Source organism: Antedon bifida, chromosome 7 (assembly GCF_963402885.1).
Source record: "Antedon bifida chromosome 7, ecAntBifi1.1, whole genome shotgun sequence".
In the NCBI taxonomy this organism is placed as follows: Eukaryota; Metazoa; Echinodermata; class Crinoidea; order Comatulida; family Antedonidae; genus Antedon; species Antedon bifida.
In genome coordinates, this window is record NC_136232.1 from 8,820,141 (window position 1) to 8,847,069 (window position 26,929).

Genomic DNA, 26,929 nt, shown 5'->3' on the forward strand with positions numbered 1-26,929 from the left:
TTACATTCTGCCTTGTTCATTTTCATCATCTCTACATCACAAACATCATCATTTCCACCATTTTGTACAAAAAAATAAACTCAAAACCATTTGACTGACGTTTCAATATATTTTCCATATTAATTGTACAAGTTGGTGTCAGGACTAAAACCTCACGTTCCAGGGAGAGATAAGAATGACTTTGATAGTCTGGTAGACGCTCAGAGCGCCCCTACGTGGTCATATGAGAACTTTTTACATCGATTTGACCTTTGCCCTAATCTACATACACTACATTAACACGCAAATCATCGCACATCAATGACACATAGTATTGGTCACATGATGCTATTTCATCCAATAGCACTTCATCTTTTTAATTATTCATAATCACAACTAACTGATTATAGAAAAGAAACAAACTAAAGTATGGACTTGATGTCAAGGTATTATCTTTTAGCATATAGCGCGCAACACACACGCTTATTCCTCTCCGACGAAGACGAGCCCGCATTGATTACCACACGCGCAATTTATACAATTATTACATTAAGAATAATCTTAACAATAAACATTGATTTTAACTACATTTAAAAATCATCAAATATATTATTCAGTAGTTTCAAACCTACAATTATTTTAATATTTGTTGCTCTAAACTGAACAGGTTTTTACATAATTGTAGACTTATTGATAAAATGATGATAAAATGATGATAAAATTCTCTGCACTCTCTTATGGTAAAAAGATACATTTTAGAAAGATTTTGCAGTAATAATTTACATAAATAATTTAATAGCATCTGAAAGGCTACCACCACCACCACTAACACGATAACTATGTCGCAATTTTATAAAAGAAATATTTATCAATGTACATAGATCTTGTAATAATTATCGGTAAAAAGCACTCGGATATGAATAAATCGCCCAATAATGAAGTCATATTCGCTGTACGCAAATGAACGTTTTCCTAGTCTTAAACCAATAACAATAACACAACAAGTTTGAGTGAAATGAGAGTAAGCTTCTTATTGGTTAAATGTTTTGGTGTCAAAGGTCACGGAGAGTGCACGTACGCTTAATGGTTGATGGGAACACTAACACAGATTTTTACAAGCACATCAAAATAGATCAATCCTTATAAACACAGATAGGGCAGAATATTTTCTTTACAATGAATGAATGCATACAGTATTGGTTTTTTCTTTTCCTAAGATATAAAATACACGACAATTAAACATCAATATTTCAGATCAAATACATTTATAAAGATAACGTAACCAATGTCATTTTTTAAATATATCATTGACAACATCAGTTTAAAATGATATGAGGTTATTGGCGTGTGGTTCCATATGCAGCCATTTCTAGTACTATAAATAAAGCATTATACAATTATTATGTAGTCTGTCAATTAAAAACAAAAACAATTGAGTTTGTATCAGAGGAAGTATCACTGGACACTTGAATCCATACTCCAACCCTACTTTACCTCAAATGCAAAGACCCACTTTACCTTCAACGCAAGACCCCCACCTTACCCCTAATGCGAGCCCCAAGCTCCCCTGAATATACTCTTGCAAAACAAAACAAAGCATTATACTGTAGCTCACAACTAAAGCTCGGTCTACACTACAGTATCAAACTAGTTTGACAAAAAAAGTGTGATAGTGCCCAAATATGGTAGTGATATGCTTAAATATGGTGATGACATGACATCATGATGTCCATATATGGGCACATCACATTTTTTTTGTCACATAAAGTTTGATAGTGTAGACAGAGCTTAATACTGGTAAGTAGTGTATATCAGGTCATACACTAATATGAGTAGAAGCAATAGTGTATCAATTAGCAATGAGCAACAGTTAGGCACGCAGAAATAATGAAATTAAATCTGTTACAAAAAAAACACTATATAACTTTTTTAACTTTGTAGCAAATAAAAATAATTATAATTTTTAAATATTATGAAATTATACTGTACATACTTTGATACAATATACATTAGTTTAAATTGAATTAAATTTATGTTTTTATTCAATCTAAATGAATTAACATATCTATCGCTCCTAAAAGATGATCTATTAAAAAATAGTGCATTCAGTTATTTAAAAGGCTTTAAATTGACGACGACGCTATAAGGATAAATAGTACTTAATACAAAGGGTGACAGTTTTTAAACTATAGCATAATATCCCATAGTATATGTCCACAAATGAAACGATTACAGCTGCAGTGAATAAATGAAGAAACCGCTAAACTAGTAACGAATGAAAGGCACCAACAATTAGACAATAAAAATCACTCATCATCTACATCAGAAAAAATAACTTTCATCAAAAATGAAAATTATAGTTAAAATCAGTTTCTATTTAATGAGTTAAAATAAAAAAGAACTTGGAAATAAAACAAAAAAGACCTGGGTATTAAAATATCACCTCAAACCTGCTGTCTATAAAATAATACCAGGTAATATATAATGAGTTAATTGCTTTTAGTAATTAGCAGAAGTAGCTTCATCAGTTACCTATCTGTTTAAATACCTCAACATATTAAAATTGAATGCATTTAAAAAATGTATTTTAACTAAGAGAATTTATCTTAAAATTCATATTTCAGTCTTTACTGGTATATTTTTATTTCAAACTGGCTGTGCAACAAACAGATAAGAATTGATAACACAAATCCTCCCTCTATCCTTGTCGATTCCTCTCCACCCCACCACCCATGACAAACATAATTTTATACCAGCCACTCGGAATAAGACTTTAGCAATTTTGCATTAAAATTTGTATGAAATTCTATATTATTGTGACTTTTGTTATTTTGATTCTTGTATCATTATGATTAAATACTGTATATCACCGGGCCGTTTAGAATTAATGTTTGCCTGTTGTGTTTATGATAAAATAAATATATTTGTGTTTCATTTATCATCTGTTTGTTCTACAGTGAATTTGAAGACAAACAAAATATTAACATTATATTTTCATACAACACATAAAACATTTACACTTAGCAGATCACTATATACAGAGATCTCATTTTATTGAACTATACCCTCTGGTTAAACTGTTATACTGTATTTAAGTAGGCTACACTTACTTAAGTAGACCACACCCACTTAAGTGAGCCAAAACCACTTAAGTAACAAGTAGGCCACACCTTAAGCAAGTCCTGTTGATATGTCTTATGAAGACTGACGTGAGTATGTTATGATTGGTAACATCCAATAAGCTCCAACCCATCGCCATTTCAAGTATTGCTTGAAAGCCCATGATTTTTATTTTATTAGAATTATTGTCTTGTTTTTTTGCTTGTTTATTGAGAATTATATTTATTTATTGAGCTTTATATGGCAGACAGACTATAAAAACAAAAACTGAGAAGTGCCAATGAAGGTAGAGGGACGAAACGCTCCTCCTAGTAGTAACCAATAAAACTCTTAATAATAATTTTACAAACTTTGTTATTATATTATATGGATATTAAAATATAGACTGTGGATTAATATTTCCAAAACACATCCTTTTGTGAAATTTAGTGAACACTAAGTAATGATTAATAAAAAGTTAAACTACAAGTTTAAAAACACTGTCATCAAACAATTGATTTTCGTATATAAATAATTTTAGAATTTAAAATTTTGGCATGAGAAACTCTACACTTTCTACAGACAGAATTTGGTCGTATCAGAATTATCGGGTCTGCACCAAATTCTTGTTCCTGATTATTTTAATTTTTTTCTGATCCCTGTGTGTGTGTTCTTAAAGGAGTGGCTTAGGTGTCGTATAGGTCAGCCAAACATAAGATACATATTATCAGCCATATTCATTTCAGTCCCAGAACATATGTTTCACCTATTCACTAGTAAAATGATTAATCATTGTAGAGAGTTTATGATTGGTTAGAGGGTGAAAAAACACTAAACTGAATGTAATTGATTCTTTGCGTTCTTTCTTGCGTGCTGCTCAACATTGTTTCGCAGACGAACGTGTAATTTCGTAATGCGTTCATATCATTGACAATTTACAGCTGCTAAGCTATGTATTCATTCATCGATCCTTCAATGTGACAAAATTTTACATGAATTGTGAATGTACTTACAAGTACAATCACCCAGAATGTGCTGCCATGAATTCAACAAATTCTAACCCAATTTGCGAAAGTTTTTCAGCCGTTTCTTGAGTAACATTTTGTCGTGATCGCCATATTTTGTGTAGTTCTGGCATAGATACTCTTTTAAGATTTCAACAACAAAACACGTTACATTGGTCTTTGACCCAAATATCTACAAGCTAGATTGACATCAAAGACATGATTGACAAAAAAAGCAACTTGTTGTTTTCAACAACATCTCTTCCTTGTTTGTAGGAGGAGGTTTGTCTTCACAGTCCTACTGATTTTGTGGCTGTACTAATACCATAAATGTCTTGGTAATGCATCAGTGATAATGTTTCGTTGGCCACAATAAAGTACGCGATAAAACTCCAGCTCAAAGCAGTTAATACTACTAGAGATAATACTTGACTAACATTACTGTGGGTAGCCCGCATTTGGCGTATATCCGAGATAATGTCGGTACATTTCCATATCGTTTCCAAACGGTATTGGAAATGGTAAATCGCGGCCATTTGGCTGTTCAACTTTTACCGCACATGCAGTTTCACTCGAACTTTCATGGCCACGTCCGTTTAATGGGTGATGACCGTTAAAACCATTTGTTCCTTTTGAGAAGTTACTTGACGACACCGAAGCTGAATTGCTTTTCTTTAAATCTTCGTCTTTCTTTCCTTCGCACCCGCCTTTGAAGTCGTACACTTCCATATATAGTTCGGGCATTGGAAAGGATGGCACACCTACTTTCAATTTCATAATAAATTGAGTGTGAAGATTATCTAGAGTCCGAAGTTCAGGTAAACGTAGTAGAATCTTTGCAAAAATGTGTGGATCGTCGCGATGGTTTCGCTGTGTTTCAACTTTGAGTGCTCCAAGAATTTTAGCTTGTAAAGTGCAGATCAAATCACGATTTTGTAGACTTTCTCGATCTGAAAGAAATAATATAATAACAGATTCAGTAACATTTAAAAATGACATAAAAAAAAATCCATGTTAATAAACTACCAATAGGTTTAAAAACAAAAACAGATTAGTGTAATTTATCAACCAATCCATTGCACAGTTTGAAAGCCTTTTGAGCACAACGTTTTTAATAACAGTGCATTATAGTATGAAGAGTGAACTAGCATTTAACTATCTAACTAGTACAGTGTGAGATTAAGTATATGACACTTTTAATTTGATTTTGGAGTATGTAAGCTCATAGGTATTCTACAACACTCCTACAGTCTAAGCCTTAAGGTATAATTGTTGATAAATTAATGTCACAAATAATGACAAAATACAAGAGTTATCATGAATATCAGCTCAACAACAAAACTGTCTTTGTTTTCTCCTCTCAAACAAGCTTCTTTACTTATTTGAAGTTGATTTTTTTTATCAAATTTAATTAATTTGTCTTCAAAGGAGATAAAATTAATATTCAAAATTGAAAAAACTTGATGATAAAGATAAAGTATAAGATTCCATTACTGATATTTGATGGGTTCAGCTAATCTAGACATGGAATTAAAATGATTAATAAAAGTATTTAAGTAGGGATAGTTATAAAAAACAATCAAATATTTGTATAAAACGTGGACATTACCATTTACTTCTGAAGATTTTGTTAATACTGTTTTTGCTTCTACATTACACTCTCAAGTATGTTTTAATATCAGATCTTTTTTTATGAACTAGTACAAGATGAGAATAGATTTTTTCTAAATATTTTCTTAATCATGCTTTTTATTCATTTTTTATATATAATTACTATCATTTTTTTAAAATTATAATTTTTAATTTGTAAAAAAAGTGTTTACCCTAAAGAATTTTACAAATGTTGAAATTAGAATGTATAACAACATAAATTGATTTAAAAAAAATTGTTTTCAAAATTCAAACAATCAACTTTTTAGATAGATATGGAAAGAAGAATTTTTGTTTTTATTTTTAAAGCGAAAAATAATTTCTAAAGGTATGCACACAGCAGCCTCTAAATATAATCAATGGATAACTATTTAAATCTATCTTTGCTGAAAAATTCCATATTAATGAAAAGTAAAACAGCACCGCAGATCAAAAATGCTGTAGGAATTCACATTAAAAATGTTATTTGTCTAAAGAAACTAAATGCAGGGAGAGTATTTGTATAAATTATATCTTTCCTAAGTAATTAAAGATGTATTGTCCCCCTAAAATAATATTTGTTTTTGTTAAATATGCCATTTTGATGTCACATTATAGTTATTTACTTTGACCAAAAACTGGATCGGAAAAAAAACCCTAAATTGTCTGTCAGACAGTTAAAATTAAGCGTTTCTTTTGTCTTTTTATAAGTGAAATAATATTTTTTTTTTTACAGAAGTGAATAACTTGATTGAAACTGCAAAATAGCTTATTCAAAGTCTGATTTTTATTAATATCTATTTTTCATATTTTTGGGGGACAATACATCTTTAAACAAAATGTAGTTATTCGGGAAATACTTGCAAATTCTATCCCAACTATCTTTCACATTAATTTAAATTTATTTACCGTCTGCATAAAGTACAACGGCTGATAACAGTGCTAACTCTGATTTCTGTAACTTTAACCGATGAAGACGTCTTGCGAAATCGTATACAGCATCTACCAGCTCGTGAGGCATGAACTTTAGCATGTTGAGACGTGATACGCGCACATTGTTGTTCAGGATGAACTTGTTGTAAAGGACGAGTTCGATGCAGTCCTGCACGGTTAGAATTTCAAAGAAACCAGCTTTTACCAGTACCATTTGGTCTTGTTGTTCCAATGAAGAAAAACCTAGATGAAAGAAGGAAAGAAGGGAAAATTAGAAGAGCTAGTCTTATTTTTTTTTACGTTTCAGAAACAATGTTAATATGAAGTTTACAAAGAGTAAAATTCAAATATTTGAAATATAAGAAGTTATATTGAATGCCAAACAAAAGAAATCATTATATAAAACAAATTAGTAATGTATGAACGATTGTAATTTCTTATAAAAAGACAAAAAATATGCTGTTAATTTTTTTTACACGTTTTTAATCAATTATTCAAAACTACCTACAGGCGCCAATACAACAATAAAACAAACATATCTATATTGTGTTGGAAATTGGTTTGCCATGTTTGAAAATGTATCGGTGTCGGATTTAATTTATTGCAAGACAGATTTTGAAATCAAAATAATTTATTGCTTTACATTCATGATAATTAAAATTGCGCTCATAGTCTCATCCCAACAGATAAAAGAAATCACTGCCGTAATATATAATTGGGTGTATTTTTGGAAATCATGCAGTAGCGTTGTGTGTCATACAACCCACTGGAGATTCAACCCGTGTATGTAAAACAAAAACACATCTATTAAGCTGTTTGGATTATGTTTTCTTTTTCTAGCTTCTAAATTTAAACAATTACCACTATAATAGTCTTAATATGGCACAGATGTAACTGTTTTGGTAAAGAGGTGCGGGTTCGAATCTTGTGTTTAGTAACCCATGTACATAAACAAATTTGTTATATTATTATAAAATGAAATTATTATTAAATTATATAAAAATGCCCTTCATTTATTATCTATTCTTTAGTAAAGTAGAAAAGATAACATCTATTCTTTAGTAAATATACAACAAAAGAAACGAAAAAGGGAGGACATCGTATATAACAAATATCATATTTATAATTTTCCCAATTGCTAGTAGGTTTATTACATAATAAAACTTGCTCTTTATTCGACATATGCTACATGTCTATGATATAATCTATTTGCTTAAAACAAAGGATTTTATCTGCATATCATCAATTTAAATCATTTCTAACCGTCACTCTTATTCTAAGATAAATAATATGTCATATTTCATCATTTAATTTTTAAATTGAGACTTGTAACGAAAATGCCTTGTACCTTATTAATCTGGTGTAGGAAAAAAAAGAAACATTTTTCTCCTTATTTTCTGATAAGACAAAGTAGAGTGTAATTGCTGTCAATGAGAAGAAAATCGCTTATGGGGAAAAACTCTGTTTGAGATTGTCAGTAAATAGCAAACAGCTATCCCCAGTACAATCACACGCATATGCGTTTTTAATGAATGGTATGTAACGAACTCCGACATGCTGCATGTTACGGATCTCACGGTATGTTTCTAATCGCCTCGAGTGAGGATGATTTTTACGGAGACCGCTCTGTTTCATATCGAATCTCGCTTTTAAAATTTCTTTTAAGAGCATTTGAAATTATTTCATAAATCTGCAGTATACACTTAAAATATATGTATTACTCTACATGTTGCTATTTGAGATCGAACAAAAATGATGATAAATATGTCTTTATGTCTGCGGGCATGGCATCAATAGATATTACTTTTTAATGTTTAAAAAAAAGATGGCAAAGGAGATAACATTTATTTGTTGATCTTTTACCTTAAAAGTCATTGTTAAAAATAGTTTAAAAAAAATGTTTTTTCTTAATAGAAATAATTGCAATGGACAGTAAACTTAAATTAGAAAATGCAGTTCAGAAAGAGATATATTTTTGTAGATTTTTTATTTAATAATAATAATTATAATAATTATTATTGATATTATTATTATAAAATTTACTAAATAATAATAATATAAGAACTTCAGTTCAAATAATTTACCAGTTTTGTTCCTAAGAAATTTAGAGTTTAATCTTTTTATTATTAATATTATTCTATTTAATATTAAAGTACTAATCTTGTTATTATTATCATTGCATAAACTGTACAAATTACATTTTACCAATTTAAATAACTATATTTACATAGAGTTTTGAAGGCTTTATACTTGAACCCCATTAATATTATATGAAAGGCAATCTATGCCAAAATTGGAAATGTCTGTACATTCTTTTGCAGCAACTGCCTTCCATACTCAATAGTTATAGTTATGCATTTTGTCAAAATATAGGTTAATACGTGCCATTTTCTGACACAATTATCAGGAACTATTTGCTAAATGTCCTACTCAATGCAAGTTTGCATTTTTTGTTGTTACCCCACTGGGTAAATAAATGTCAGAGCGTCGTCAACTGGGGAGTAATTGCAGAAATGGAATAACCTCTCACTTTTGTAGCTAATACTAGCCTAGAAACGAGTAATTACTATTAGGATGTAATTGCCTTATGAACATTAGGTTCATAAATGGGTGAAAGCATTTTAAAAATGGGTTTTAGACAAAAGTAGCTACAGAATAGCTATTAGTATGAAAGCATGTACACGAATCTTAGAAAAGCAAACATTATTTTAACTGAATAATATGACATACTGTATTATTATTATTTAAAAAAATCAAGTTTGAACTTAAATAAATGTGTAAATTATCAATTTGGGATTAATGTTTATTATTAGAAATTGAGCTGATTTATGCATGGAACCATGGAAACAGAAAATATGTAACTACAGTATTTGCTTGTAATGTGTGAAAAACAATAGACACACTGCAACAATACAATTGTCATTAATAAATGTCAATTTGAGATTAATTTTTATAATTAGAAATTGAGCTGATTTATGCATGGAACCATGGAAACAGAAAATTTGTTACTACAGTAATGTGTGGAAAACAATAGACACACTGCAACAATACATTGTCATTAATTAATATTCGTTAAAGGGCATAGTTAGGATTGTCATAAATATGATTATTCTGAAAGGAAACCAAAGAGAACATATTGACAGTCCCCCCAATCTGTAGAAAATGTCATCACCACATCTGATAGCGTGGTTCAAAGGTCAGAGTTCACTCTTAAACTTACCTGGTACCTGTTTACAAAACGTGACTATCCTTTTGATATACATGGCCAATGTCTCACCAATAACAGATCCCCACATCTGCCTACCATCCATACCTACAAGACAAAACATAATAAACAAAATTAGCAGGATATAAAAACAACAACATTGTACTTCCTTTATATATAAATATTGATAACATTTATACCAAAATTAAAAGATAATATAACATAGATATGTTATTTAAATGATAAAACATGGTTTCCTTAAATGAATATGTCATAATCAATTATACTTCAATATTTATAATTGTTTTGATTATATATTTCACAATTGTCATATGAAGTAAATACATTATAAAAAATCTTATTATATTTTGTAAAGCAATGTATAGGAAATTGCACTTTGAATTACTGTTGTTATTACAACTTAACAAATGATGTTTCGGTGTGATCAGAATTCAAGCAGTTATGTAAAACACAGCCAGGACAAATGGTTTGACGATTTGTCAGTGTACGCAGGTATACGCTCATCACTCACAGCAAACATCTCCACAAACATCACGCACGTCTCCAAATATTTATCATCTGATTTCAACCGTTACAGTGTCAACAAGACGGATTCACATGAATAAGTCGAGATAGATAAATTCTGGGCAGAAAAGCGCGGTGAACGGCGCAGTAAGGCTGAGATTTAACTAGCCCACAGCGTGAAACATTAATAATGCTATGTATTGCTCACCGAGGGCATATCAATCAGAAAGCATGCCCGAAGGTAAAGCATGCACACAACAGTAAGATTAATACTTCGGTATAAATCATCCGTCGGTTCCAAATGTAATTTGCGAAATATTCGGTACAAACAAAGGAAGCATCCAATTTTACTAATGGGGATGTCCATATAGGTACAATTTTTGTTCTGCTTAATACCAATATTACATATTGCCCGATAATTAAGCCAAATGGTCTAATAATATTTCATATGTATATTGGAACAACTAGAGCGTAACGTGTACCGTACTATTAAATAGATATGCATCAACCTTAAGCATGCATGATTTGCATATTATATTGCTGTTGTTGAAACGATGTGTATGATGGACGATACGCCCCCACTAGTTGTTTATTTAAATTTATTTAAATCCTGTCACATTTCCCTCTCATGAAAAAATGTTTTTGTTTTAAATATTATTCAACTATTTTGAACACTGTATTACTCTACTGTACTACTATTGATACTCTGCTATTAAAACTTTTGTTGTTATACTTTGATATTAAAACTTCTGTTGCTATTGAGACTTTTGTTTGTTTATTGCTCATTCTGCTATTGCTACTTATACACTGCTACTATTGTTACTTATACTACCACTATTGCTACTATACCGCTACTATTGCCCCTTCTACTATTGCTACTTATACTTCTACTACTGCTCCCTCTCCTGTTAATAATAATATTTAAAAATTGACAGGCAGTCTGTGTGAGTTCTCGGAAGAATTAGAACAGTGACAGACCAATACCGTCGCTATAAATCTGTAAAACCAATTTCCAGTTTCATGAAGGGGGGTACGAACCAAAGGAAGAATATATAATTTTATAATACGGCAAACGTAAACCTGTTTTCAAGATTTTGACAAGCATGGGATTTGCAAAAAACAGACAGGAACACACTGACCTAAAAAATAAAAGATGCCATTAATGTTTGCTATGATGACATGACTCAATTTTATGAGTTAGCTGTCGAAAAAAACAGAGAGGAAAAAAAATTAGACGTTTTTTTTTAGATCAGGGGTGAGGAACCGTACAGAAATTGATTGTGAACCCGGTTTACGAGGCAGTTCGGAGGCGGGATATCTGTAGAGATTTGAAAACAATAGAAATGGACATAAGTTCACCTTTATCTGTGTCAGCCATAGTGTTAATTGATAGATTTTGTACCAACATAAATTTTCTGATAATTACAGATTCAACAAAATCCTAGCTAGTTCAAAAACTGAATGTTCATTTATCCAGAGAATTCAATCGAAATCAGTGAATTGATTTATATTCCTTGTCTATGCATCGTCGATAAGTCTTAGTGAATCTTTCAACCAATACGTGGACCGTAACATGGGTAGTCTAGTAGCACAAGCCTCTGATGGTTCCAAAATGGGAGTTGAATTGAATCTTGATCAAAAGTTGGGATTATATTCAAATAATGGAAACATGGTCCAACTATAGGATCATACAAGTTAAAGGGACAACCAAAATCTTGGACTGAAGAAAATTAAGGAATACAATTGATTACATAGACTTTATATATTACATTACATTGAATCTTGATCTAAAGTTGGGATTATATTCAAATAAAGGTAAATATGGTCCAACTATAGGATCATACAAGTTAAGTAGACAACTTAAACCTTGGACTGAAGAAAATTCAGGAATACAACAAAATTACATAGACATTTATACATTACATAAAATAAAAATACTCTTATCTCTTTATTCCTCCCTCCCTCTGCTTTAGGGTGGTAATACTAATCTGATTTCTAGAAACCAAATTCAACTGTAGGAAATCAACCACTTTCGGGACATGACCTTTTAAAACCTGACCTACTTCTCTCAGTCTATTCTGCAATACACAGTATGAAAGTACTGTACTAACATTTTTTTTTATTCCGAGGGAACTTACCATGACCGCTGTATGCAAATATTGCCTACAGGCTAAATACATAATTAAAATTCATGTGTCCGACGACCGAGCAATAAACGACAAACTCTTTATTAATCATAATTCTAATTATCTTAAATTTATAAATCAAAATTAAATATTAATTCATTTAAGAATGCCTTCAAATTCAGAAGAGCTTTGATATTAAAAACATCTAACATATGCCCATCACTTGTCAAAAACAATCAAAAGATATTATTTAAATTGTCAAACAGTCGCAATGTGGAAATCTTCGCACATAATATTATTCGTGCCGGTTAAATACAAGCATCTGATGGCGTTGGTTTACGAATATCTGTTCCGATGAACTCTACGACAATATTAATTGGTTTCGTGAGTATACCATTTATAGTTTGCCGATCTCACCTTAAATAGTAATTGTGTCATGCTTAATTCCCCTCACAGAGTTGTAGATAATGTGTGAAGGGTAAAAGCGTGTGTGTCTTATTTAATGAGCGTTCGGATGATTAATGTTTATTATGATGAGTTGAGATTCATATTTGAACGACGACGACGTCATTTTGAGGGTATCTCTTAATCTGATCATACATTTGCATGAAGCTTAAACAATGCAATGTTATAATCATTTATAGGAATATTATAATAATAATAACGTAGGCCTATAGGATGTTAATGATGATATAATTAAATGATGATGATGATGATGATGAAAATTATGATGATGATAATAATTTATATGATTTTAATAATGATGATGATGAAAATTATGATTTTGATAAAAAATTATATGATTCTGATTAGGATGATGATGATAAAAATTATGATTTGATAATAATTTATATGATTTTAATGATGATGATGATGAAAATTATGATTTTGATAATAATGTATATGATTTTAATGATGAAGTTGATGATGATGATGAAAATTATGATGTTAATGATTATCATGATAATTATAATAACGATAAATGATATCGAATATGATGATAAATTGTTGATGATTTTTATGTTAATAATAACTATAATGATTAGAATACAATAATAAAGAGATTGGTGACAGATTCTGATATAATAATGATAACTAATCTTGATTTCACTTATATTTAAACACAATCAGTGCATTTATTGGTTTTTAATTTTCATTTCATTCATTTGATATTTTGTATTTTTAGTTCAACACAGTTGTGTAATATACAAACGCAAACTATTAATAATATAGATAGACGTTGATTCAATGACATTTAATATTAAATGTATCTAAACATTTCATCTCAAATCCCCAGAGTTCAAACATTTTGAATGCATTGGAATTCTTTTGAGGCCAGTGTCAGACGGAACACACAGCTTGCAGCCCAAGCGCAATAAGCAGTGTCAGGTGGTACGGTTTTAGTGCTTGTCACAAATAGAAAACTGGGCTAGGTGACTTGCGGTTGAAATGTGTACTGTAGCATTCCTGGGGACCAGTTAAAGGATTTGATACCAAAGGGTGGTAGATGTACTTAAGGGTAGCCTAAAGGTATACTTCTGATGGGTGGGTGAATTGTGGTTCTTATTAGTGACAATTCAGGGACCCACTTAGGAATTTGAGATGTATAAATGTGATTTCCAATAATTGTTAAGCTGTCCCTGTCGTTTAGTCTAGTCTAGTTTAGTTTATTCACTACGGGGTTAGATTGACTATAACATGGTGCATACCAAAATGTACCCTGGCTGCAATTACTCCTATTAAAATGTAGCTTAAATGGTTATTAAATAAACCGTAGATAAGATCTGATGTTAAGTACCTTGACTGACCAATAGATCAAAAGGAGTTGTCTACAATTTGCAGACCTAGAGTGTTATAGTCCATGAACTAAACCTTCGCTTGATGCATCTTACGGGGCATTTATATCCCACTGAAGTGGTCAAAGTTTATGTATTCAACATTTATTAATCTACAGAGCATAATTGACTTTAGGTAAACTACCCACTGTGTCTGTGAAATGCTAAAAAAGTCTCTACAAGCTGTTGAGGAATTTACAGGCCTTGTGAGGTTGGTTGCACTCTGGAGTTACTGAAGGATTTACAGGGTTTGTGAAGGTGGTTTTATGTACTGTGTTAGCTATCAACCTATTCTATTCAACCTATTAATGTACTGACTGCCCTCTGACACAATGGCCTATAGAGAATGTGGGTAGAACTGAGGCTAGCCAGCTTATCTTTTAGTATCAAAATTAAATCTGAGCTGGTCCCTTGCTTGAATGTGTGCTCTGGTACTAGCATGGAGGAAATATTTCCTCCATGGTACTAGTATCCCCCATACTTCTCTAAATTGGTAGCATAAAGATAATTAACTATCATAAAAGAGAGGTATGAATTTCCCATGATTTTTGGAATTTTCAACTTGCAGCCTGTATTTTCCAAGTGGCAAAACAATAATGTAGCTACAAGAAATAAAGTGCAGTTGTTCAAGCCACTGTGTTGTCAAAGGCCTCTGTGAAAAAGTGGTCAGTTTGAAACCTTACCAACCGTACTGGTGACCACGGCCCTGCAAAATATATTTTGCAACTCGCATTAAAATTACATTCATAAGTCTTACTCATATCTTCGGCGGATTGATTGCGATTTCTTGCGCTAATACTATCAATGACTATCAACATAACAATTATGTCAGATCTCGTTTCAAAATAAATACCGGTCATTTGTTAGATTTTTTTTGTAAGTCTAATGATGTCCACACAAACGATATTTTATATATTTCGGTTAAGTTATTACAAAAAGGTCGTGTAACAAAGCAAGTCAAGCGTTTAGTTTTCATACCATTCAGCTGACATTTCTACTGGACATATGGATATATGTGTTGGTCATATTAATATTATATAAAGTTTCATAAATAATTAACATAGTTAAAAATAGTTCATATCTATGGGTTTATTTAATTTTTTTTTTGCAAAATAAAATGTGTCGTGGTTCATTAATAATTCTAATATCTAATAGATACTTTTATTTTTATCAATATTCAGAATTTAATCTATTATTCTGTAATTGGTAGGAAAGCACCATGCAAAAACATCATTATATTACACACTCTAGGTAGGAACTAAAGCTCTGTCTACACTATCAAACTTTATGTGAAAAAAAATGTGATGTGCCCATATATGGACACGATGATGTCACATCAATACCATATTTGGCATATCACTACCATATTTGGGTACATCACACTTTTTTTTGTCAAACTAATTTGATAGTGTAGACAGAGCATGATTGTAATTTGGTATTATCTACCTGGAACCTAGATTGAACCAAGAACCCTGGGAGTTTAAGCAAGCACATAATTATCCCAAGCCAAACAAAACTAGCTTTATGCGGAGTTCATTATCTTTATGAAACAAACAATCAAGGCTACTAATTTATTGCCTCTTGGAATTCTCGTTTAGCCTAAAGGATGCCAATATAAGTAGGCAGTAATTTTGCTTATCAGGGCTTAGGCAATCTGCACATCAACATATGTCAACTATTAGGTACATCACTCTAATAGCAGAAAAACATACTTTTTTGTTGGTAAGAAAAAGAAGATAACATTCTAGGGTCATTCGGAGGTTATTCAAGAAAGAAAGAAAGCAAAGTTGATGATGTTGATGGAGATGAAGAACATTATGTCTTGATTATAAGAATGTATAGGAGATGATAATTATAACGCTAATGATGATCATGATAAACAATAATATGACAACATTAATTATGCGGAGTACCAACACATCTAATTAGAATGTGATCCAATCAGTTGAACTCTATATAACCGAATGATTCCAGACAGGGAGATTGAAAAGCACATATTCTGACGTGAGTGTGCAATCAATGTAAAACCATACAAACACAAAAATTCCACAAACATATCAGCAACTCAAATGCAATTATAAAAACTAATATTCGTCATACAATGTATAACAAGATTACAATTAATTCTTACGATTATCAAAGATTAGTTTAAAATTTATATGTAGGTAAATTTGTTTACTTTGTGTAATGTTTCTTATAAACAATTATTCTTATTATATCCACTTTATTATCAATTTGAGATATATAATGCTAGAGATCCTAAAACCATCATCTAGTTGTTGAAAATTGTTATGCGTTTTTTGGTACCCAGGGAAATGTTACGCATACCTATTTTTATCGTCAAAGACGTGAAAGACTCGTTTGTAATTAGTTAGGCCTACTCAGGTAAACAAAGCAAATCGTGTTAGTAATTCTTTTATGTTGACATGAAAATATCTGAGGATAAAAAAACTCATGTCATTTTCATGTTCACGTGGTGGCAATAGCAATCTTTGCAGCTATTCCATCACAGTTCTGAGCATGCTCAAATTTTTCTGAGCATGTGTAGAATGACTTGATGGCTACGTAGTCTAATAGTGCATCGCTACTATCTCACACGCTGACTTATTTCACTAAACACACATATGAATAAAATTCATTATTTATATAAAAAATATTCCTATAAATAATTTTTTCACTAAGCACAAACGAATAAAATTCATTATTTATATAATAAGATATTCCGTAAAAGGCAATTGAAAGTAAATAATGAAATGAAAATATATATAAAGGGTGAAGTTACAAACTAAATATTAATAATAATGAATACATCCTATAGCTTTTATGCGGTTTTAAAATTGAATAGCTATGGACAAACATATATTAAAATGGACAGATTGAACAGCTCTAGGCCAAAGGAGACTAGCTCTATGTAGATTGTTTTTCTTGGTAATTTTTTCGAATAAATTATTCAACTTGAAAATTTCACCGCAATTTACAAAGCAAAATATTGACGCAATCACAGCATGATATCTAACATCTAGGTGGCGAGGTCAATTCGCTTGCTATTCAATATGCTCTTTGATTGAATTTACTTAAATAAAAATTGCATTTCAAATTGTTTATGTTATTGTTTAATTTTGTACGGCCTACTAGTTATTAAGAGAGTTAATTTTGGTATTGAATTGTTTGCTATTGGCTTTATTCTCTTCCTTTGAAATCATAATCCAGCGACCTTCAAATATGGTAGACTTATGTTATTTATTCAACCATTTTTGGTTATACATATTATCACAAATACTGATGTTTATAGACGCATAAATCGGGAAAAAAATAGGTTTAAATAATTAATAAATTTGCACACTGGTATTTAATAGATTAATTCATAAACTGTATATTACATGCTTTGTAACTAAAATTATAAATACAAATTTATGTATATACATGGTAAACCCATCAATTCATATCAAAGTTTAAATAAATTATCAATAACCACAAGTTTATAAATATGTATGTAGACTAACTATAATAAAATATGTATTATTAGTTTATCAGTTGTATACAACTTGATCAATTTTAAATGGGTTATTTCGCTCATGCTGGATTTCCAACTGAGTGTACACTTGTTGAGGTGATCCCTTGCAGCTAGTCAGTCAGTTTTCTGGTGACCTTTTCGAAAGCGTCCTAGTTCTAATGTTTACCAAGTAGGTGAACGACATACTGAACTTATACCTTCCACTGAGGTGAATCAAGGGTGATGGCTAGCTTCACAATTTGCACAGTCGTCTTGAGAAAATCCACTTTCCTTCAGGCTTCTGCATGTTCTAAGTCAAAATTGATCTAAAGCGATTTGGCCAGATCTTAAATGTTTATATGGTAATGTAAAGGGTGTGTGTAAAACTCCTATTATATTATCTTTGAGTATCAAATGACGCATTTTTATTCGTATTTATTTTAATTAAATTCATGTACACTGTCATAGCCTAATATACAAGTATGTATTACATTTTTACTAGACATAATTCAAATTTATCTAGTAAATAATATAAAGATTTTATTTGAATTATTTATTTCTTTTATCCGACATTTAATGGTGAGAACTGATAATTCATTTGGTTAGACAATGGAGAAATAACTTATTTGTCCATGGTATTTTTATTTTGTTTGATAAATCACAAAATATAAATAAAAATAAATAATAAAAAAAGGCTTCTAAACTAAAGAGGTGGTCCTACCTCAATTAACAGTAAACTATACCCTCACCCCTCTATTGACCGACCCATGAGGTTTATACCCAAGTTCAAAGCAAAATTACACAAACCCAAAGTGACGTTGGTAGTGAGTACCGTTTACCTGGATAAACCAACAATGGCCATTTTCCTCAAAGTGGAGGAACAATACAAAAAAAAAGAATTTTTAGTTGAATGCCTGACAATAGAACAGTCCACCTCAGCACCATCTAGTGGGAGCATACCATCAAGTGTTGTTTTTAATCTAATGATACCGATAGATTACTTTGGAAAGAATGTCTATATTTAGGAGAAAGTTCTGAAAATGACATATCATTGTTGACGTACAGTTCTCTATATTGATTTATTAATCGCCCAATGCCAAGTTATTGTGAATTTATTGAGAACAATCAATACTTGGAGTATGACCAGTATTAAATTTGCACATACTCTTTCATCATAACTCAATCTTAGCCTACATACAAAGTTGGTGATAAGAAATGAAATATATGGGTTTCAATTGTGATTTAAAGTCATCACCTCAAATCGAAAGTTAATAATAAATAATTGTCATAATATAATAAATAATTTTCATAATGTAAAAAAATATGAAATCCCTATTTTTTTTACTACTGTTTGAAGTATTCATTGAAACATTTTTGTTATAAAGTCACCATCTAGAATTCTTATTTCGGATACCTTCTAATAATGTTTAGAAATGTTTTAAAACCATTTAAAAGTAAAATTATGAAAACCAACCATATTTGGGAATATATAGTATAGTAACTCCTATTATACAAAGTGTCCCTAATAGAATTTTCCTCTGAATAGGGGTTAAAACCAATTTTGGCCCTTGTTCATTTCACAGGAAGTGTACCGTTAATAGAGGTCGTATCCCCTGAATGTGGAGTGTCCTATCATAAGGAGGGATTCTGTTATAGTAGTAATATTTTACCGAGAGAATTAATATGTTATCTTTACTTCAACTTGACAAATGTGATTCATCGTTCTTTTGAATTATATATTGCTTTTTTTTTCAGACACAGTAAACATGACCAATAAATAGTATAAAACATAAAACCTGACATAAATATCTAGAATATATTCGATATCAACTAAGTCATACTTTATGACAACTGATCGAACAGTAGCGAACACTGTAACGAGTTTAATAGGCTGTATTCCGAAATCAAGAAGTCTATATCGATAGTTCTCGTCGAATTTATATCACTCAGCGTATGAAAACGACATTTTTAACGACAGTCTTCATGCCAACAATGACAAATGACACCGATCGTAAACACTATGTTACGACGACCGAACACCACCAGAAATGTCCAAATGTCGTGAATGTGTTATACGGTAATTACGTGTATGATGCTGCGTGTAGTCGGTCACACAAGAAAAGCTGGTAAGAATTAAACAAGAATATATATAACCGATAATTTCTTTGTGAATGGAGTACAGGTAGAGAAGTTTGGTGGTTACCTAATGCACGCACCAACTATTTCTCCGATCACAACTTTCATCCTAAAAATATGCTCTGAAGATAAATGTGTATGTTCTTTCATAATAATGTTAGTACAGGCTATATTGTATGTTGGCTAAATAGCTAGTACAAAGGGCTAGCAAGAGATAAAAAGGAATAGAAGGAAATCAAGACCTCAGAGAAAAACATCCAAAATTACTTTTCAAGAAAAAGTAAATAATAATCATAAAAAACACAAATAAAAGTATATTATTATAGTGTTAGAAAAAAGCAAGCTATATGTCTATTTATTTTATTTACCTATAAATAATACAGTATTTTTTAGACATTTTTACTATCTTCATTTCTCATTGAACAATAAAAATTGTATCTAGTCTGAATATAGCATAGCGTAGTAGTAAATCCTAAAGGTAATGTGATTATGATGGGATTTGAACCACTGACCTTAAGATCTTCAACTAAATCCAGCTTATCTAATATACTGTAATACTGTCAAAGCTATACATTATTTAATAAGACATTGTAATATAATAATAATAAACTCATTATTTACTGATGAAATTGGACAAAGCTTTTAAATATACATACGATCTTTAATTATTTTTAGACTTTCCTATTTTCATAGAGTATTCATTCATTCAATCTTTTATTTATTTGTTAATCCAGGTTAAACAAGAAATAAAACATTTCGGAATGTTAGTACACAGAAAATAACATAATTGTGTATAAATTGATTGTATTTTTTGTTAAATATCTAACTAATTGCTGATAAGAATATTATAATAATTACTATAATACAACAATCATACTCTAAATAGTTAACTATACATATGAAGATAAATAACTCATACAATACACACATACAAATGATATCAAACATACATGATATATCTGTTAAATTGAATACGCGTAATGGGATAAAATGTAACCAAACGTGACATATAAATATCTACAGTCTACACACTGATAGATCATTTTCAGCACAAATATAAATCTCTGGAATGCTTCTCTGTAAATCCTTCCACTTGTTCTGTTACTCAATACATGTCAGTATAGCCAGTGCACATACATCATTCACCCTGTAAAAATGTCACAAGCTGGTTCATCCAGCCTAGGTTCGTTGTCACCCAATTTAGGAGTGAAATCGCTGAGTAAATCAACGTTTGGTGTAATGGTGCGTTGGTGGATTGGCGAGTTTGTGTAGGATAATGATTGACAGATTATATTACGTAAAAAAATCAATGCTATGTAAGCCATAGTTTTACTAACTTAAAATTACTGTTATTAGAGGATGTGGTAGGGGACTGTTTTATAATCAGGTAGTGGAATTCCCCTAAAAAATTTTCTTTTTGCATTGTTCCTCACGTTGTGAGAAGAGTTCTACTTTTGGTTTATCCAGGTAAACTACAAACGAAACATACTTATATTATGGAGTAATAATTAGTTATTACTCCATGCTTATATATAGTAAAAATAGTTTAACTTTTAGCTTTTAATAGATATTCACAATAACATTAAAAAATAAGTTTTAATAGAAATATCAATAAATAAATACTAAGACATACTAAAATATTATTTATATTACTCGCATGAAAACTAATATTTTGATCTTTACTATTTTCCTATCACCAAATCTACATTTTAATCGCGATTTTTCACCCTTAGATTCGCTACACACCCTAAAGCAAAATCCATTTACAATGCTTTCACAACTCAACACACAAATGTTTAGTAAATGGCGTAAATGGCATCCGAAAAAAATGAGATTTAAATTCATGCCCCGTTTACGAGTGGATTGACAATTAGCGATTGCCACGTATTCCACCTAGAAAGATGTCGTCTCAAAAACGCTGCTTTTACTTAAATTTTAAAACGTGATTAGAAATCAAATTAAATGAAAGACAACATTTTTATATATTCCTATTTTTTGTAGTATTTAGGTAAAACATTTTACTAGAAGAAGACAAAAGTTTACCGTCAGCCCATTAAAATAATAATGTATATACCACTATACAAGTGTATTATGGGGAATTTAATCATAATAATTTAATATAATTAATAATGCTAGTATTGTTAGGCGCTCTGTTCTTTGTAGGTCGCCATATAAAAACTTACACAGATAGATATATAGATAGTGGAGATGGGACGGTAATATGGGAATCTTTTGCCTATAAATATATTCATATTACATTATCAATTGTGTTGTGAATGATTCAAAGGTTGGTTAGCATCTGTTACCGGTACTCATACGTTTAAACCACTGTGGAACAAATGTGTCGCATTGTATTATGGATAACTATTGATGACTTGTGGAAGATCCAAAAGAAAGCAGTTAGAAATACAACTGATAGATAAAGCTTGATATAATGCAATGGGTATGGTTAGTTTATGTATAATTATTGTATAGCTAATGATAGCTTTTTTTAAAATATTTTTACTGTACGTTTTAATATATATTATGATATGCCAGTTTTCAAATTTATGTTAATTCTTTTTAATGGACTATGAATATCAATGTATTAGGATTTTACTGATTTCTGTTTAATTAACCCATCTACATAAAACATGGTTATAAACCAACTAAAAATATATAAAAATGATTACGATATTAATGATAGTGATTACTTTTCCTATCATGAATCATTAATATAAAGATTATTATAAATAAATAAATTAAGAATATCAATATTGATGATAAAATGCATTTTATGATTAAAAGGAATGATTTTAGAACATTCAAGTATCCAGTCAGTTTAAACATAATTTAATAACATTTTAACATGAATTTTTAAATTGTAATTATATAAGAAATGAGGTCCCTGTCCTATTAAGATCTAGTTATCAGGATGTAGATACCGAGACATGAGATTCGCTAAGAGTAACTTGGGGCAATGTTGTAAGCTCACTTCATTCATTTCATTATGTAAACACAATGGGGGATCGCTAAACAAATGCCAGTTATTGATAGTCTGAGTTCACTCGACACTACAACATGCAAAGATGGGATGCTATCAAGTTCACTCAGGTGACCTACATATACAAGGTTTTACATAGTGTATAGAGAACGCAGTATGTATCGCATTTTAACATTATTGACCGATAGCAGAAAAATGATATGACGTTAGATTAAGGTTGCGCTGTTAAGAAATTCAGACATATTGAATGTTGAGAATATCATGTGACCTGCGGGAGGGATTGTATGCGAACATGAATTTAATGTGATGCGTGTGGTGGTACCCATTCAATAAGATTAACTACTGCACTTTTTGTCTCAATATGTGGTATGGAACCAATGTGATATATATATATAAGTATATACTAGACTAAATAATCTCTCAATATTTTAAATATTACTGTATCATCTCTTTATAGTCGGTTTATTCCAGTAAGCTAAGAACGAAACAGACATTATTTTGGATCTCAATACAACTACATACCATCTATGACAAAAAGAACCAAAATTATAACTTATTTTTCCATCTAATATAGACTATTTTTGGTGAAATATCTTCTGATTACATAAAATTAGTGAAGGGTTAATGACAAGAAAATTGTGTGAACTTATAAAAAAAATTCAAATTACAAGTCAATTATCTCTCATTAAATTGTACAAATAAATCATCATTAATGAACTAGTCGTATTGTCTAATCTGACAGTAAAATTATGTTTTAATGGACAGTAATAAAAAAGAATCAAAACCTATAATTTTTTTATAAAAAACTGTATTTTTTATTAAATGTAGGTCATTCCGTGACCTGGGTGTTACACGGCAAATGTCGGCAATATACAAAGGTTTTTATAATAATAATAATGACAATATGGATGATTAAGAGAGTGAGTGAATTAATATAAACTGGTAGGGTAGCTTTGAGGAACAATAGGGTTATTATTTATATGTTTTAGTATTCAAATAATAAACAATTTATTTGAAAGATTTTAAGATAGAAAAACACACACAAAATAGAAAAGTCAACTTAACACACGAAAGTATACGATTCATCATCGTACTAGTAAAATACTAGTAGATATATAAAGATAATTATCTCTTTGTGGTGATTATTTCTAGGAATATATAAAAAATTTCATACAAAAAATATTTAAACAATAATACAATTAAATATTAAAGCAAATGTGACATAGAAAAGACTAACCCATTTTACGATATCACATTATAGTTTTCGATTTGAAAATAATTTAAAAATAAAATTTGTTTTTAAATACTCAGATAAATGGTTTTAATCTGAAGGGACGTTTATGTTCTCGTAGAAGAATAACGTAAAATAGAAGCAAATTGTCTACGATTTCAAACGGGATAAAATATCCAGCGATCCAACGACTCAATCAAAATACCAACGAGATAATGATGAACATAACAGCGAAATTCCCTGCAGGTCTAAAAAAAATACTTGCTTTTGGAACGTGGGAGTTTGAGGAAAAAATGCAGATCATTAGAGATAGATTCAGTTACATTTATACTATAGCTGCAACTTAATGGTAAAAGAAAGAGCAGTTAACTAAATATATGCTATAAACGAATAACTTGAGACCCAATAGATTTAGCGTTTCTACTGACCAATCAGCAACTAGCGACTGAACTGAACCTTGTTTTAGTTTTAATGATTCTTTGATTTGGGATGGAGGGAGAAATTAACAAATGCAGAAGGCGCTTCGGGCGGTACAAGTTTGAGGAGGATTGCAAATTGATGGTTGAAATGATACAGTAGTGACGAACATATTGCGTAATCATGATAACAATGACATCAGTGATGATAAAGATGAGAGCAGTGATGATAATAAGTATTATCAATTAATTAAAAGATTGGATGAGATGAAAATTATAAAAATAATAATAGTATAAGTTTAATTTAATATAGCGCAATTTTTTTTTTCAAAAGCAAAAGAATAATGATGAAAGTGCATTTAAAAGGTGGGATTTGAGAAGTTGTTTGAATGTGGTGAACGATTCAGCTTTCCTGAAGTTTGGAAGGGCATTCCAAAGATCAGCAAGAAAATGATGATGATGACGATGTTAATGATATTGATGATGATGCTGATGACGATGATATTGATGATGATATTGACAATGATATTGATGATGGTGATATTTTTTGAAAAAAATGATAACAAAAATAGATTGATGATTATGATGACATAAATAACTTGTTTTTTTCGTTTAGTATCACTCTTATCCCCATCCAAATTTATGTAATTAATGACTCAACATCACTCATCACCTCCTCATTCCATCACAAACATTACAAATATCAAATAACAAGGTATGTTATGTATTATCACACTTTGGTATCAACATCACCCTCATAAAGTACAAGACAGTATTAGCACTTAATTTCACTATCTTCATGTTTGGACAGCCATTCATCATATTGCCTTCAACCGCTACAAGTCTGGCTGTTAACTACACTGGGTTTATCACCATCTATTTCATTAAAAACAACAGCTATTATCTATCAACAGTGTTGCCGTCAATAGCATGACCCATACAGCAGAAGTATAGACTAACAAAGTCATCTTCATTCTTTGACATTAATATAAACACCATCTCACTTGGCTCTTTTATCTCTTTTGAAAAACGAAAAGTTGAAGTTCGTTGAAAAGACTGATTTCAAGACACATAATACTTAAATACTTTTAAGCCTATGTGACGGAATGAGAAAACGAACATATTAGCATTAAGACTAATGTAAGGGAAAAAACACATCCTATTTGACTACATTTGCCAAAATGAAGTTTAATACATACTTTTTATTTGTATTACTTATAAAATACTAGTTTCAATAAGTGTTTCCTTAGTGTTTTTTAAAACAAAAACGATTAAATTAATTAATAAAGTCCTAATATTTGCTACCTCTCAGTTCCTGATTTTCGTGTATTACGACTTAATTTGAGCCCTCACTAATCCTATCTACAACCGACGTCAAAACGAAACGTCCGGCAACTTAAGCCTTAGCCTAATTTTTAAACTGTAAATATTAGATTATACAGTACTCAACCAGAAACATATGTGGATGGAAGCCACCACATTTTATTCAATATTTTGTTTAGAGACGATATACTTTTCCATAGTTTTAGAAGCTGCAGACTACAACAGAGTTCATTTATAATACAAAGGATTTTAGAATCCACTGTACGAGTCATTATCCCCACTAATCTATATTATCAAAGCATAAGTCTCCTTATCCTAAGTACTTTAATCCGTAATCTAATTAGTATGGAGACATATGGAATGATAAATGTCATAATGAAATAAATGGCATTGCTTAAAACACGACCAACAATTTTCTCTGTGCTTAAAATAACTGTACAATAGCTAATTATATATACATGTACTGTACCTACAGTATCATAAGCTAATTCTTGATACATTGTGACATATGTATCACATGTGACATATGTATCTATAAGTTGTGCAGTATCATAGGAAAATTCATAAGTGTAAAATACATATATATGTATATCACATGTGACATATGTATTTATAATTTGTGCAGTATCATAGGAAAATTCATGATACAGTGTGACATATGTATCACATGTGACATCTGTATCATAGGTCATCATATATTGATCATCTATTATAGAATATGCAGATAAAATATGTATTTAAGCTAAAAAATTAATAGTTATTAAATAAATAAATGGGATCAATTATATCATTACATTTGTCCTTTTTCGACAATCGCACAAATTTATCACAAAGAAGATCTTTTTTATTTGAAACAAATATTTTGCATTTGAGGACGCATACAATTAAGAAGCTTTTACTGTGATTCTTTTTCAAATAACATAATCTATACATTCAGACAAAATGTATAATGATCCTTTTATAAATATATAGATCAACTACTTATTGGACAATCTCGCATTAATAGAAGTCA

General features: G+C 30.4%; 1 protein-coding gene across 1 annotated transcript in view; it reads right to left on the bottom strand.

Moving 5' to 3' along the window:
• Positions 1–834: 834 nt before the first annotated feature.
• Positions 835–26,929, bottom strand: part of LOC144847967 (retinoic acid receptor alpha-A-like) — a 123,519-nt gene continuing 97,424 nt past the window's right edge. Inside the window, exons 6-9 of the mRNA XM_078704595.1 lie at positions 9,865–9,957; positions 6,621–6,887; positions 1,523–5,032; positions 835–1,473 (exon numbers count right to left, since the gene is read on the bottom strand). Coding sequence (XP_078560721.1) covers positions 4,521–5,032; positions 6,621–6,887; positions 9,865–9,957 — 872 coding nt within the window. The 3' untranslated portion in view covers positions 835–1,473; positions 1,523–4,520. The remainder of the gene's footprint in view (positions 1,474–1,522; positions 5,033–6,620; positions 6,888–9,864; positions 9,958–26,929) is intronic.